This window comes from Jaculus jaculus, chromosome 18 (genome assembly GCF_020740685.1).
Source record: "Jaculus jaculus isolate mJacJac1 chromosome 18, mJacJac1.mat.Y.cur, whole genome shotgun sequence".
Lineage (NCBI taxonomy): Eukaryota > Metazoa > Chordata > Mammalia > Rodentia > Dipodidae > Jaculus > Jaculus jaculus.
Window position 1 is genome coordinate 32,492,019 of NC_059119.1, and position 12,351 is coordinate 32,504,369.

Here is a 12,351-nt window from a genome sequence, read left to right on the forward strand (position 1 = left end):
GCAGCTGGGTGGTTACTGCAGGCACTCACAACTGGTCAAAACGCTGAGAATGAGTGACGGCTGAGTGCTCATACTTATTAAATAGGACATCTGTATCACTCCCCCCAAGGCTCAGGGAACATCACAGATGGGGAGGAGCACTATGGAATGCTGCCCTCTGGACATGACACGGGACTGCATGCATAAACTCACAGCAGTTCTGGTTATCTACACAATTAGGCCAGTACACATTTTGTCATGGCTGGGGGAGGCCTCATGAGTCCCCACTTCTTCCTAAGGAGCTGTTGGCAGTTAATGGTTGCAGAGGGAAAGGAAGACATTTTTTTCCGTGGTGCAGCTATTGGTAAGTTACCCATGCTCTGGTAAATAAGCACTCCATCCTCATGCAAGTCACTCTCTTAAAAAACAAAGACAAGAAAGAGGGGGACTAGTTAAGAAGCTGGCAGTGAGAGGGGAACAAGAGGTACTGAGGGGTAAGTACGATCCAAATACATCTGTGGTGGTTTGAAAGTGGAATGTCCCCCATAGCCTCACATGTTTGTCCTTAAGCCTTGTGAGAGCTCCAATGGCTGTCCCCCAATAAATTCAGGAGTTCATTCACGGTTGTAATTTAGATCTCTAGCTGCCTGGCTGGAGAAGGGGTCACTGTGGGCTGATGCTAGGCGGATCTGAATTCTAGCCCACGACATGCAGAGTGCTTGAGCTCTGCCTGGGGTCCCTGAAGGACGCTTGTTGCTTGCTTATGTCGCTGGTGGTGGTTTCTCTCTCCCTGTGGATTTGGAGTAGGGGGCCAGCTTCTTTCACCATTAGGAAACTTTCGTGGATCTGTAAGCTTCAAATAAACCCTTTCTTCCCCCATAAACTGTGTCTGGTTTGTAGGTTAATCATAGCCACGTGAGGCAGACTGCTCCAAGCCTCAGACTTAATCCTCAGCTGGTACAACTTTTGTGAGGTATAACCTCAATAAAGGAGGTATGTCACTGGGGAGAGGCCTTTGGATTTGGGTATTTTTAAATTTTTAAAAAAATTTATTTGAGAGAGAGAGAGAGAGAAAGAAAATGAGCACACCAGGGCCTCAAGCTGCTGCAATCAAACTCCAGATGCATGTGCTACCTTGTGCATTTGGCTTACATGAGTCCTGGGGAATCGAACCTGGGTCCTTTGGCTTTGCAGGCAAGCACCTTAACCGCTAAGCCATTCCTCTAGCCCAGCCTTGGGATCTTATAATCAAGCCCACTAGCTCCTCCTCGCTGCTGATGTCTGAAGATGTGAGCCAGCTCTGCTCTGCCATGCTTCCCCTGCTATGGTGAGACTGCCCCTTGAAACTATAAGCTGAAATAAACCCTCTCCTCCCACGAGATGTTTCTGGTTGGGTGTTTTACTGAGCAACAAGAAGGCAACGATTACACTATTATATACATAGATAAAATTGACAAATAAATTAAATTTAAAAAATTAACATTTTTTAGAAGATGGAAAAAGAAGTGTCCCCCCCCAAAAAACCCGACTGAGCTGGAATGCCTATTATTTATACATAAGTACATGCTATAGCAAAAGCTACTACTTGTAATAAACAGTCATGTCATAATTATAAAGCATTCAATCAATCAAGAAGACACATAATCTTGATTCCTTATGCACCAATAACTTCAGAATACATGCTGCAAAAACTGAAAGAACTGCATATATATATATATGTAATGAAGGAAGAATATACAGTATAATAACCTCTTAGACTCATCAAAAACCTATTTTTTTTTTTAAATGCAAAAGACTTAAAAAAAGATGGTTCACCAAAAAGACCTGTCAGAGTCAGGCGTTATGGTGTACACCTTTACTCCCAGCACTCAGGAGACTGAGGTAGGAGGACCGCTAAGAGTTCGAGGCCAGCCTGAGACTACATGGTGAATTCCACGTCAGCTGGGCTAGAGTGAGACTCTACCTCGAAAAACAAAACAAAACAAAAACAAACAAGAAAGACCCATCAATGGAAACTAAGCATACGGAAAAACACTTAACATATTTGTCATTGGTGTAATATACATTAATACTGTAATGATATGCCCATTAGAACAGATAGAACTTAAAAAAAACTGATTACAGGCTGTTTGTGAAGATGAGAAACTGGAACTATCATATACTATGGATGGGAATGGAAAATGGTACAAATGCTTTGGAAAACAATTTGTTAATTTCTTAACAAGAAAGCATAGAAGAATGAGGAGACTTTCATGAGTAATGGATTTGTTAACCACTTTATTACAGTGATTAAATATGTGTTAGGCCAGGCATGGTGATACACACCTTTAATCACAGTACTCAAGAGGCAGAAATAGGAGGATCACTGTGAGGTGGAGGTCAGCCTGGGACTATAAAGTGAGTTCAAGGTCAGCCTGGGCTAGAGTGAGACACTACTTCAAAAAACCAAAAACAGGGGCTGGAGAGATGGCTTAGCGGTTAAGGTGCTTGCCTGCAAAGCCTAAGAACTCATACTCAAGTCTCCAGGTCCCTTGTAGGCAGATGCACACTGATGCAAGCACACAATGTTGCCCATGTACACAAGGGGTGCACATGCATTTAGAGTTCATCTGTAGTGGCTAAAATCCATGGCACACTCACTCTCTCTCTACCAAAAAAAAGGAGGCCAGTGTGGTGGCACACGCCTTTAATCCCAGCACTTGGGAGGCAGAGGTAGGAGGATTGCTGTGAGCTCAAGGCCACCCTGAGACTCCATACTGAATTCCAGATCTGCCTAGGCTAGTGTGAGGCCCTACCTCAAAAAATATATACAAAACCCCCCATGTGCTAGTACATGTCAAAACTTACTAAAATGTCCCTGCATATATCAAAAACACGTCGGTCCAGCTCTGAAAAAGAGCTACCCTCACAGCTCCAAGAATGCACCAATGAGAGAGTGAGTGGAACACAGAGTGCAGATGGTAAACCTGGGTAAGGGAAGGGGTACACAGGCTGTAAGCAAACAGATCAAATCTGAATCGTTTAAAGCATCTAATGATGGTTTCAGATGAGAACCTGTTTTCAGGAGGCGGGACAGTGTAGCAGGGAAAAACTTCTCCAATCACGCCGTTCTCTAGGTGGCGGGCATGCAGCCGCACTGGACAAGGGCGAAGGCCCAGGAGGAGAGCAGAGTCAACAAAGACTGTGTCACTCTCACTAAGGAAAGTCCACAGGGAACGCTGGCTGACAGTGCCCAGTGGTCCTCGTCCTACTTGATTTAACATGAAGCAGGGTACTGACATGTGGCGCTGCATCACACAGCAATCCGTGTTCTATGACGAGAGCCAGGCAGCGTGAGCAGAGGTTACGGTAACACACATGGGACGGCCTTCAACGCAGACAGGAATCTTACCTTTACACTCCGTTCTAAGCTGCTCAATTAGCAGCAAAATACTTTCATAGTTAGGGTAAGGCAGTTCACAATCCTCAGAGGCTGTCTCAGATGATTGAGTCAAGTCATCAGAGTCCTCCACAGCACATGTTTGCTTCCTGACCTGCAAAATGAATACGATTTCAAAATATCCCCAAATATTTATACCACATATTAAATGAACAGAAGTGGTAATTACCCATTTTTGTATATAAGCAGAACAGGTACCTTGTTTTTTATCTTGTTATTTTTATTGGATGTTTTCCTTGTGGGTCTAAAAACAAAAATATAAAAACCCTCTGAGATTAAGTATGTAAAATATAAAGAACATTTCTTTTTATATAAAATCTGTGCATTTATCCTTTAATATGTCCTATTAATAAAGCTTATAGGCCATTCAAAATATAAGACACAGTAAGAGACAAAAAATAATATTACTAATTTTATAAGAATAAAGTTAAACTTATAGTCAACTTTCTGGCAGTCTAAGCAAAAGGAAAAACACGTTTTGCCTTACTGGATAGAAAGAAATATATCGTTTGTTGTTGTTACTGTCATTTAAAAAATTATTTATTTATTTACAAGCAGAGAGTTGTTGAAAGAAGAGAGACAGAGAGAATGGGTGTGCCAGGGCTTCCAGCCACTGCAAATGAACTCCAGATGCATGTATCATCTTGTGCTCCTGGCTTTTTGTGGGTATGGGGAAAATGATCAGGTCTTTAGGCATTGAAGGCAAACACCTTAATAGCCGAGCCATCACTCCAGCCCTCATTCTTAATAAAAACAAGCTTTTTTGGTCACTAAACCCCATATGGAAAAATATATTTAAGTCTTCATATGAGGAAAACACTTTCTGGATTTTTTTTTTTTTTTTTTTTTTGGTGAGACATGGTTTCACTCTGCAGAGTAGGTCTAGGATTCACTATGTGGTACAGGCTGGTCTTAAATTTAGGGCAATCCCTTTGCCTCAGACTCTCAGATGCTGGGGTCAGAAGCATGAGCTGCCCTGGTCAGCATGGAAACTTTCCAATGATGAGACAGAAGGCTTGGTTTTTGAGATCTACTTTGTGGTCACTATGTGGTACTGTAAGCACTGTTCATGTACTGAACTCATTTTGGCCTCAGAGCAATTCTGTGAGGAGACAAAGATGGAAGGCACTTGAACAAAACAGAAAACTAGGCAAAGAGAAGCCAGCTGTCCCAGCCTGTACTGAGAGTCAGCGGCAGACTTAGAACTTAAACCTAGGAACGGGGCACACAAGATACAAATAATATTTAGGGCTGGAGGGATGGCTTAGCTTGCCTGCAAAGCCAAAGGACCCAGGCTCGATTCCCCAGGACCCACGTAAGCCAGATGCACAAGTGACAGCATGCGTCTGGAGTTCCTTTACAGTGGTTGGGGGCCCTAGTGTGCCCATTCTCTCTCTGTCTCTTTCTCTCTCTCTCAGTAAATACATAAATACGTAAATAAAAAAGAAGAAAAAAATGGTAATTTTGTAGGCAACAGGGATACTGTAGCAGGTGACTTCTTTCTGCAACTCAGCAGATGTTACAAGCATTATGACAAAATTTACTCAAGATATAGCATTAAACTAAATGCGTTAAATACACTTTTAACCATGAAAGAATGAATATTCCATAGATTTAGTTACATTTTTAAAAAGTTGCACACTATACTCTTTTATGAATATGTTAACCCAATTATCTCTTTATTAAGTATCTGGATTATTTTCAACTTTCCTTTTTAAAATAGTTTTGCTTACTTGCAAGAGTGAGCGTGTGTGCATTTGTGTAGAAGTGTGGGAGTGCCAGGGTGTCCTGAAACTGCAAACAAAAGCCAAAGAAGGCAGGCACAAGTGCCCGGCTTTATGTGGATGGAAGCGTTGGAACTGAGCCTGCAGGTTTTGCAAGCAAGGGCTTCTAACCACCGTGCAATCTCCTCAGCCCTGTTTTCAACTTTTGATATGATGCTATAATACAAATCCCTAAGATATGTTACGTTTCTATGACTACAGTTAACATTTAAGTTATCTACATAAACACATCATGTATTTATCTACTATGTGTTATATACAACATACAAATATCAAATTACTAACAACGAGTGCATACATATGCTTGAAAGACATGTTTTCCTGTCCCAGAAAGATTCAACCCTAGAAACGAAGGTACTAAAGGAACAGTATATTTGAAATTATGATACATGTTGTTATCAAATCACCCTCAAAAAACACCAATTTCATTTGCCAACAGTGCATGAGAATATCTTTTTCCTTACCTTTGCCAATCTTGGTCATTATGTTAATATCTACTAACATGATTGAAATAATTGCATCTCATTATTGATGTTTTCTGACAACGAGCAGAGGATAAATATTCCTAATATCAGCATAAAATTTGTTAACCAAGAACAGAAGCTGAGGTTACAGTTGGTTTTACAGGACAGTAGTAATTACCTACTGGTAAACATCGCCACAGCCATACCTCTCATGCTCTTCCTTCTCCTTCACAGGAAACTGCTGGCCGTCAGTTTTTCCACCCTCTTCACTCAAGCCCTCGTCAGTGGCGCCAGCAGCGGGAGCACCGGCGTGCAGGTTTTCAGATAGTTCCACATCACTACCTTTGTACTGGTTTGCTTCAACCTTTAATGAAGGGTTGATACTAAGCATCACTTGCTTTCCAATCAGAAGAGCTTTTTTGTTTTCATGATTTTATCACTTAGCAATTTAACTGTCATGATTTTCATCCAAAAATATTTTTGGGTCTACTTTAAATTTATTATACAAGTCACTGAACTTTTGTAAATTATTCTTCACTTTTATATGAGTGAAAGACACAGAATTTCCAAAAACTTGAAAAAAGGTCATTCTTTTTTAAAAAATGTGTTTCTGTAAAATTTATTTGACATAAAGAAAGAGGCAGAGAGAGTGAGAGTAAGAGAGAGAGTGAGAGAGAGAGGGAATGAGAATGGGCACTCCAGGGCATCCAGTCACTGCAAACGAACTCCAGACGCATGCACCACCTTGTGCATCTGGCTTACGTGGGTCCTGGAGAACCAAACCTGGGTCCTTTGGCTTTGTAGGCAAGCGCCTTGATTACTAAGCCATCCCTTCAGCCCCAAAAGGTCATTCTTTTTTTTTTTTTTTTTATAAATTTTTATTTTATTTATTTATTTGAGAGCGACAGACACAGAGAGAAAGACAGAGAGAGGGAGAGAGAGAGAACGGGCGCGCCAGGACTTCCAGCCACTGCAAACGAACTCCAGATGCGTGCGCCCCCTTGTGCATCTGGCTAACGTGGGACCTGGGGAACCGAGCCTCGAACCGGGGTCCTTAGGCTTCACAGGCAAGCGCTTAACCGCTAAGCCATCTCTCCAGCCCAACCAAAAGGTCATTCTTTAAAATGTGTTCTAACTGGATGTTGTAGCCCGTGCCTTTAAATCCTAGCACTCAGGAGGCTGAGGTAGGAGGACCACTATGAGATCAAGGCCAGGGTGAATTCCAGGTCAGCCAGGAGTAGTGAGACTCTACCTACTCAACCACACAAATGTCTCCTTTCTTTTCACTACCTGGATTTGACAATGAAGAGTCAGATGTTAAAAATGTCAGACAGTGCGCTTCAGGAATGAAGGAAGCGCCCCTTTCAGCACTGAGCTACTCTTTCATCTAGTGCCTTTGACAGCCATGTTTTCCTTTGGACCCTGAACACCAACAAAGTAAGGGGGCCCAGTGAAATACGTAAGCTCCAGTTTGCTGCAGTCTGTGGAGCAGGGAGAAAGTCATGAGCTGCTGCCGTGGAATTCTGGCAAATGAGACGCAGGCACACTCAGTAGCCATGACCATGAAAATTTAAAACCCAAAGACATATAAGTAACGCCTACATTAGCCCCATTATCTACTTAAATGAGGAAAGACAAAACAATTCATTGAAAGTTCTAGGTGACATTACCTAGAAAGTTAGGGCACCAAAACAGGTGCGACTGGGCTGGAAAGAGGGCTCAGTGGTTGAGCATTTGCCATGCCAGCATAAGGACCGGAGTTTGATCCCCAGCACCGTGCAAAAAGGCCCGTGTGGCCTTACACGCCTGTCACCCCAGGGCTGGGGGCACAGGGGCAGGAGGACTGCGGGGCTTCCTTGCTCAGCCGTCTAACCAAGAAAAGGTGGGTCAGCGAGAGACTGCCTCAAGAAAACAAGGCAGGGAAGTAACAGAGGAGGACCCTGGCATGCTCCTCTGGCTTCCACATGTGTGTACACATGTGTGCATATACCAGCCCTCACCCACACAGCACACAGTACACATGCACCAAAAAATTTAAAGAGAAAAACTAAAGAGATGCTATAATTCAAAATGTTCAATCAGATAGATGCATCAAATTGATTAGAAAAATTAAGAGTGTGATTTTAGCAAACAATTTCAATGCCTTTCTGGGGTACAGAAAAGTTCATATACGAACGAACAGTTCTAGATGTTTTATCTATAAAACTCAGTGTACTTCGGAACTTAGCTTTTTACTTTGGATTCAAATAATAAATTTCTGGGGCTGGAAAGATGGCTTAACGGTTAAGATGTTTGCCTGCAAAGTCAGGTTCCATTCGCCAGGACCCACGTAAGCCAGATCCTCAAGGTGGCTCATGTGTTTGGAGTTCGTTTGTAGGCGGCTGGAGGCCCTGGCACTCCCATTCTCTCTCTGCCTCTTTCCCTCTCAAATAAATAAATCAAAATAAAATAAATACTAAATTTCTGGCTGAGGTTTATGCAACTCATTTGCTAAAAATCACACATGCAGCTGGGTATAATGGCACATGCCTACAATCCCAGCATTTGGGGCGCTGAGGTAGGAGGACCACCACAAGTTTGAGGCCAGCCTGGGCTACAGAGTGAGTTCTAGGTTAGCCTGAGAGAGTTAAGACCCTGCTTCCAAAAAAAAAAAAAAAAAACAAACAAACACATGTCAAAACTTACCAATGTTTACGAAACAATATAAAGTAAATGACTGCTTCAGCAGAGGCATTTGCGACTAATGATTAAAAAAACCCAAAATGTGTGGAAGTATATCCTTGCTAAAAGTGTTCATATTGGAATTATACAAGGTCCAGTGGCTTGAGTAGGAAATTTTTCAAATGCAAATGAATGGATTAGTTTGGCTGGAAGTACCTGTTTCAACTGTCTTGCCTGGATACACTTATCTCCCTTCTTACTCTCTGCTTCCTTCCTATTATTTCTTATTGTAGTGTTTAAACAAATGCAATTTATCCTTAAGCAAATGAGGAGAAACAAAAACAGAAACCACCTAGAGCTCATTACATTTATTTTAGCAATGACGACTAAGTTTATCTTGGTGCAGAAGATCACATGGTCTAGGGCTAAATGAGTTTCCCAGGTCATCTGCCACTTAGAAGATTCAGAGATAGCCTAGAGAAGATTACGGAATAAAGCTTATAAGAATGGTTTTCTTGATTCCTATTATTTAGATAGCATAATTATTTATAGGTACAATTTCCTACTTAGATAATCCTGTTTTATACATGAGGTTCTCATACACAGAAAATTGGAATATAATAAACAGTAAAACCAAAAACATGCTGGGTATGGTGGCAACCACCTTTAGTACCAGCACTTGGAAGGCAGAGGGAGGAGGATCGCTGTAAGTTCAGGGCCAGCCTCAGACTATACATTCCAAGTCAGCTGGTCTAGAGTAAGACCCTACCTCGAACCCCTGACCCCCACAAAAAACCCACAAGAACCCCAAAATGGTACTAAGTGAACTTTGACCTCTTTTTGAAGCCCTTCTTTCTCCAAAGCCAGGCACTCTGTGTGACATGTCTACGCCACCATTAACCTTTGCCTGTCCTGCCGTGTGTCTTCATTTACACATACTTTCATTTGTCTGCCATTGGGGGTAGAGAACTCATATTCTAATCACACACCGTGGCTTCGCAGACAAGTTGTGTACTGGCTGTCTTTGCTTATAATGTCTTTGACAACAGAAGTGCTGTGTCATTTTATCTTAATCATATGAATCATTTCTAGGAGGCAAGTTGTCCCCAAACCAAGAAGGCTTTTAGTGCATAGGATTTAGATATGGTTTAAGATAATTTTAAAATTAAATATAGAAGTGTAACCTACTGATCCTGACAGGGAGCCTGAAGACAATGTCATTAAGCCTATGCAAATTACTAAAGCAAGAAGCATCGCACTGAACTAGGAACTGAAAGGTAGCTTCTCAAGTACCTGTAGCTGGCTACTGTCACTGCCGCTCAGCCTTCTTTGCTCTTCTGATGACATTTCTATGTCCGGTTCTGCTGACATACACAAGGATTCAGTTAAACTGCTTAGAACAATTAGACAAAAATCAAGACTTTATAAAAACAGGTAAAAAGAAAACTCTACTTTCTCAACTGTTTGAGTTAAGCTTAATCTTTAGGTAATTACTTACTTTAAAAAAATACTTCTAATTATCTAAAACTTCTACAAATCTCTTAGAGAGAGCAGCTGTTCATATCCATGCAGATAAACATCTCAAAGTTTCGCACACTTGGGCCGTCAGAGAAAAAAACTTAAAATTACCAGAGCATCCTAAATTCATATTGCACACTATTGCGTCTTACAACAGTATCATTTAAACAACCCACTAACTAAATGAATGGTTTCCAAAATTACTGCTACATATTACACCTTTAATTTGGCACACACATTTATTACATTGAAAATCCACTATTTTGATGAATTTTGCCAGGGTCATGTGCGACCTTACGCTTGCCTCACCTTTGTGCATCTGGCTTATGTAGGCCCTGAAGAGTTGAACATGGGTCCTCAGGCTGAGCAGGCCTAACTGCTAAGCCATCTCTCCAGCCTTTTTTTCCCATCTTCTAAGACTCGGTCTACTATGTGAATTCTTCCCTGATTATGCTCTCCTCCCTAGACAAACGGGCATTGCTTCTTTTGGGATACCTTAATACTTCTCATCCTCTGCATCGTGATCTCTACCATGCAACTTGTAATCGGTTTCCTTTGCATGCATCTCCTTTGTGCTCCTATACTGGAGGGGACAATCTTTTAAAGCACCTTTCTATGGACAACCGTTTATTTATGACATGCAATAATTAACTGAGCTCTTAAGTATTAGGCACCAGGGTTAAAGAATTTAAATGAAGGGAAAAGCTGAGAGTGGTGGCACACACCTTTAATCCCAGCACTCAGGAGGCTGTGAATTCCAGGCCAGCCACAGACTACATCGTGAACTCCAGGTCGGCCTGGGCTAGAGTGAGACCCTACCTTGAAAAACTAAAAAAGAATTTAAATGAAGGGGACCAGGGATGACTTTTCTAAAGAATGAAGACCCAAACTGAGGGAATGTTCCCAGAAAAAAAAGTACTAGGGCTGGAGAGATGACTTAGAAGTTAAGGTACTTGCCTGCGAAGCCTAAGGACCCAAGTTCGATTCCCCAGAACCCACGTAAGCACATGGTGGCAAATGCATCTGCAGTTTGTTTGCAGTGGCTAGAGGCCCTGGTGTGCCCATTCCCTCTCTAATAAATAAAATTTAAAAAAAAATACTAGGATGTAACATTATCAATGTATAAATTAAAATGAAAAATGTAGAAATCTGAACTCTTAGACAACTATAATCTAATTACAAAAGGTAGCAAATGAAATGTGCTATGAACTACTTGAGTTATTTAAGTAGTTTGAGTTTATTTTGTCAGAGTCATACTCAGTCCACAAAGCAAGAGGAGCACACCCCGTTATGTGTAACCCTGGTGAAGGCAGCCATCTACGCATACATTAGTATGCTTCCGCTTCATATCCTCCTAGCTGGAGAGAACTCATTTGTCCCTAGGGCTAAGGAAGAAGAAATGAGTCACTTGTATGGCTAAGTTCCTTGATATGCAACATTCAGGCACTAACTAGTATAAGAGGTGACTGGTGATCTGTGAACACGCTGATGTGACAGGTCAGGGAAATGACAAGCTGTGCACTGTGACACCATCTGTTACTACAGACCTGACCTAAGAGCACCGAGTTAACTGGTAGATAAATTAGAGGGAGTTAATCAATATGCTGAGTGTCGCCTCAGAATTAAAACTGACTTCCTTTTTTTTTTTTTTTAAAACAGATAGAATTCCATTATTTTGCCTGGGCTCGCTGCAAACCTCTAGTTCCACACTATCGTCCAGGCTCAGGCTCCTCAGAGGGTGGAACGGCACACAGTCATGCACCGCTAAGCATGATAGGATTTTTGTGTTTTTAAATGAAACAGTGCTTCTTAAAAGCCAATGCTCCTTATGAACTCTTGACTAGTCATTAAGCCAAACTGTCATGTTTACGCTAAACACTAGCTGAAACAAAATTCTGATTTTGTCATTTACACGGTGCTCTGGTTAGAGGAAGAAGACAAATGTTTTGTTAAAACACAAGTTGACTTTTGTTGATGTTGAGTTGAGGTAGGGTCTCACTTTGATGTAGGCTGACCTGGAATCCACCTTGTAGCCCCAGGCTGGCCTTGAACTCACAGCAATCTTCCTACCTCAGGCTCCTGAGCTGGTAATAAAAGCAGCAGCTATCACACCTGGTACCAATAGGCATTTTTAAACTTTGGGGGAAAAAATATTAAAATCTCATGATTAACTGCTATAAATCCCTAGCAAGTACAGGAATCTGAACTGGAAACAACAGGGTACTGACACATAAAGGGAGGCATATCTGAGTAAAAGCTTCATCAAAAAAGCCCTTTTCATGTATGTAAATACAGTTTTAAAATACAGACACCATATGTCCAACCAATCTGGGCAAGTGCTTTAGAGTGAGAGCACTGTAAACGTTTCTAACACTGTAGTATGCTCCCGCACCCCAGAATACCGCACAATTGGGCTGCAGGGATGGCTTAGCAGTTAAGGCGTCTGCCTGCAAAGCCAAAGGACCCAGGTTCGATCCCCCATGTTAGCCAGATGCGCAAGGGGGTG

General features: G+C 41.8%; 1 protein-coding gene across 2 annotated transcripts in view; it reads right to left on the reverse strand.

The window, feature by feature from the left end:
• LOC101601485 (ankyrin repeat domain-containing protein 26) overlaps positions 1-12,351 on the reverse strand; it is a 94,165-nt gene that overhangs the window by 49,108 nt on the left and 32,706 nt on the right. For both annotated transcript variants that reach the window (XM_045137294.1, XM_045137295.1), the window contains exons 16-19: positions 9,621-9,688; positions 5,873-6,030; positions 3,617-3,662; positions 3,371-3,512 (exon numbers count right to left, since the gene is read on the reverse strand). In XM_045137294.1, coding sequence (XP_044993229.1) covers positions 3,371-3,512; positions 3,617-3,662; positions 5,873-6,030; positions 9,621-9,688 — 414 coding nt within the window. The remainder of the gene's footprint in view (positions 1-3,370; positions 3,513-3,616; positions 3,663-5,872; positions 6,031-9,620; positions 9,689-12,351) is intronic.